Source organism: Seriola lalandi, unplaced genomic scaffold (genome assembly GCF_002814215.2).
Source record: "Seriola lalandi dorsalis isolate HSWRI2012SDOR001 ecotype SW California unplaced genomic scaffold, Sedor1 jcf7180002054479, whole genome shotgun sequence".
Taxonomy (NCBI): Eukaryota; Metazoa; Chordata; class Actinopteri; order Carangiformes; family Carangidae; genus Seriola; species Seriola lalandi.
Window position 1 is genome coordinate 197,281 of NW_019525032.1, and position 1,349 is coordinate 198,629.

Below are 1,349 nucleotides of genomic sequence, written 5' to 3' on the forward strand. Positions count from 1 at the left end.
CAATCCCCCCCCCCCACCTGAGTTTACTTGCTTTGTTACGCTTGGTTCCTGGATTCCTACAGGATCATGATTATGTTATTTGATCGCGTAGACATTCAACAGTCGAGCCAAGACAGTTTAATTCTGCTGTTTGACGTAAGTTGAGACTGAACCAAACACATAACAAAGATCTGTCCTGCTTTTTATTTAGTTTCTGACTCTGGGAAACTGAGAAAAAACAGTAAAATTCCTGTATCTGTATCTCTTTAACCAAATCCCTCACAGGCTCCTTTACCTGATCTCTAATGTAATAACTGTGTATATTATATATATTTGACTGTGATGTATCAGAACGATGTGTCCTGACCTCCAGCTCTGCTAATCCGCCTTTAGAGTTTCTGTCCCAGGAACTTTGTGTTTTCTTCTGGCTGATTAAAACAGTTTTTTTTTGTGTTTGTAGCTGAAACATTGCAGTCGCTACATCCACGACCTTTTCCCCTCGCTCATTAAAAACCTGGACCCGGTGCCTCTCCGCCACGTCCTCAACCTGGTGTCTGGCCTGCACCCCAGCGCCCACACAGAGCAGGTACAGCCGCCCAAAAAAAATGACCTAAATAAAAAAAAACCCCAGTGTGAACTTGCTCACACTGATGATAATAATCTCCCCTGCGCCTCCCTCTCTCCTCAGACGCTGTACCTGGCCTCCATGCTGATCAAGGCTCTGTGGAACAACGCCCTGGCAGCGAAGGCCCAGCTCTCTAAACAAAGCTCCTTCGCCTCCCTGCTCAACACCAACATCCCCATGGGCAACAAGAAAGGTCAGCCTGGATTCGCTTCAGTATAAGAGCCTGTCAAAACAGTTGCGTTAAGTTTTCTGAGGCTCTGGAGAAGCTTTGTGAAGCCGGAGAAAATGACTTAACTGATACCAGTTGAGTATCTGAGCTCGGGGGCTGGAGGCTTGGAGTTACAGATTGAAGGCGTGGGGTTGGAAAGATGTGGCCGTTAGTTCAGGAATGGAGGCTCTAATAAAAAGTTCTATTCAATGAAACTGTTGGGTTCTAGTGTTTTTTGGAGCTTGACCTGCACTAAGACGTAGAAATCAGTGTTTGTGCGGCAGGTTTGATTTCCCCTCCCGCAGGAAGTTCTCAGTCTCTGGTCTTGTCTGGTCTCAGGTTCGCCGGCCGCCAGTCCCGACAGCAGCGACAACAGCGACACTCAGCACAGCGGAGGCAGCGACATGGAGATGGACGACCAGATGATGACTGGCAGCAAGAGGAGCCAGCAGAGGCTGTCTGACACCGAGGTACACACACACACACACACACACACACACACACACACACACACACAGACACACACACACACACACA

General features: G+C 48.1%; 1 protein-coding gene across 1 annotated transcript in view; it reads left to right on the top strand.

Moving 5' to 3' along the window:
• usp34 (ubiquitin specific peptidase 34) overlaps positions 1-1,349 on the top strand; it is a 58,320-nt gene that overhangs the window by 21,362 nt on the left and 35,609 nt on the right. Inside the window, exons 11-13 of the mRNA XM_087175648.1 lie at positions 440-565; positions 668-797; positions 1,152-1,309. Coding sequence (XP_087031774.1) covers positions 440-565; positions 668-797; positions 1,152-1,309 — 414 coding nt within the window. The remainder of the gene's footprint in view (positions 1-439; positions 566-667; positions 798-1,151; positions 1,310-1,349) is intronic.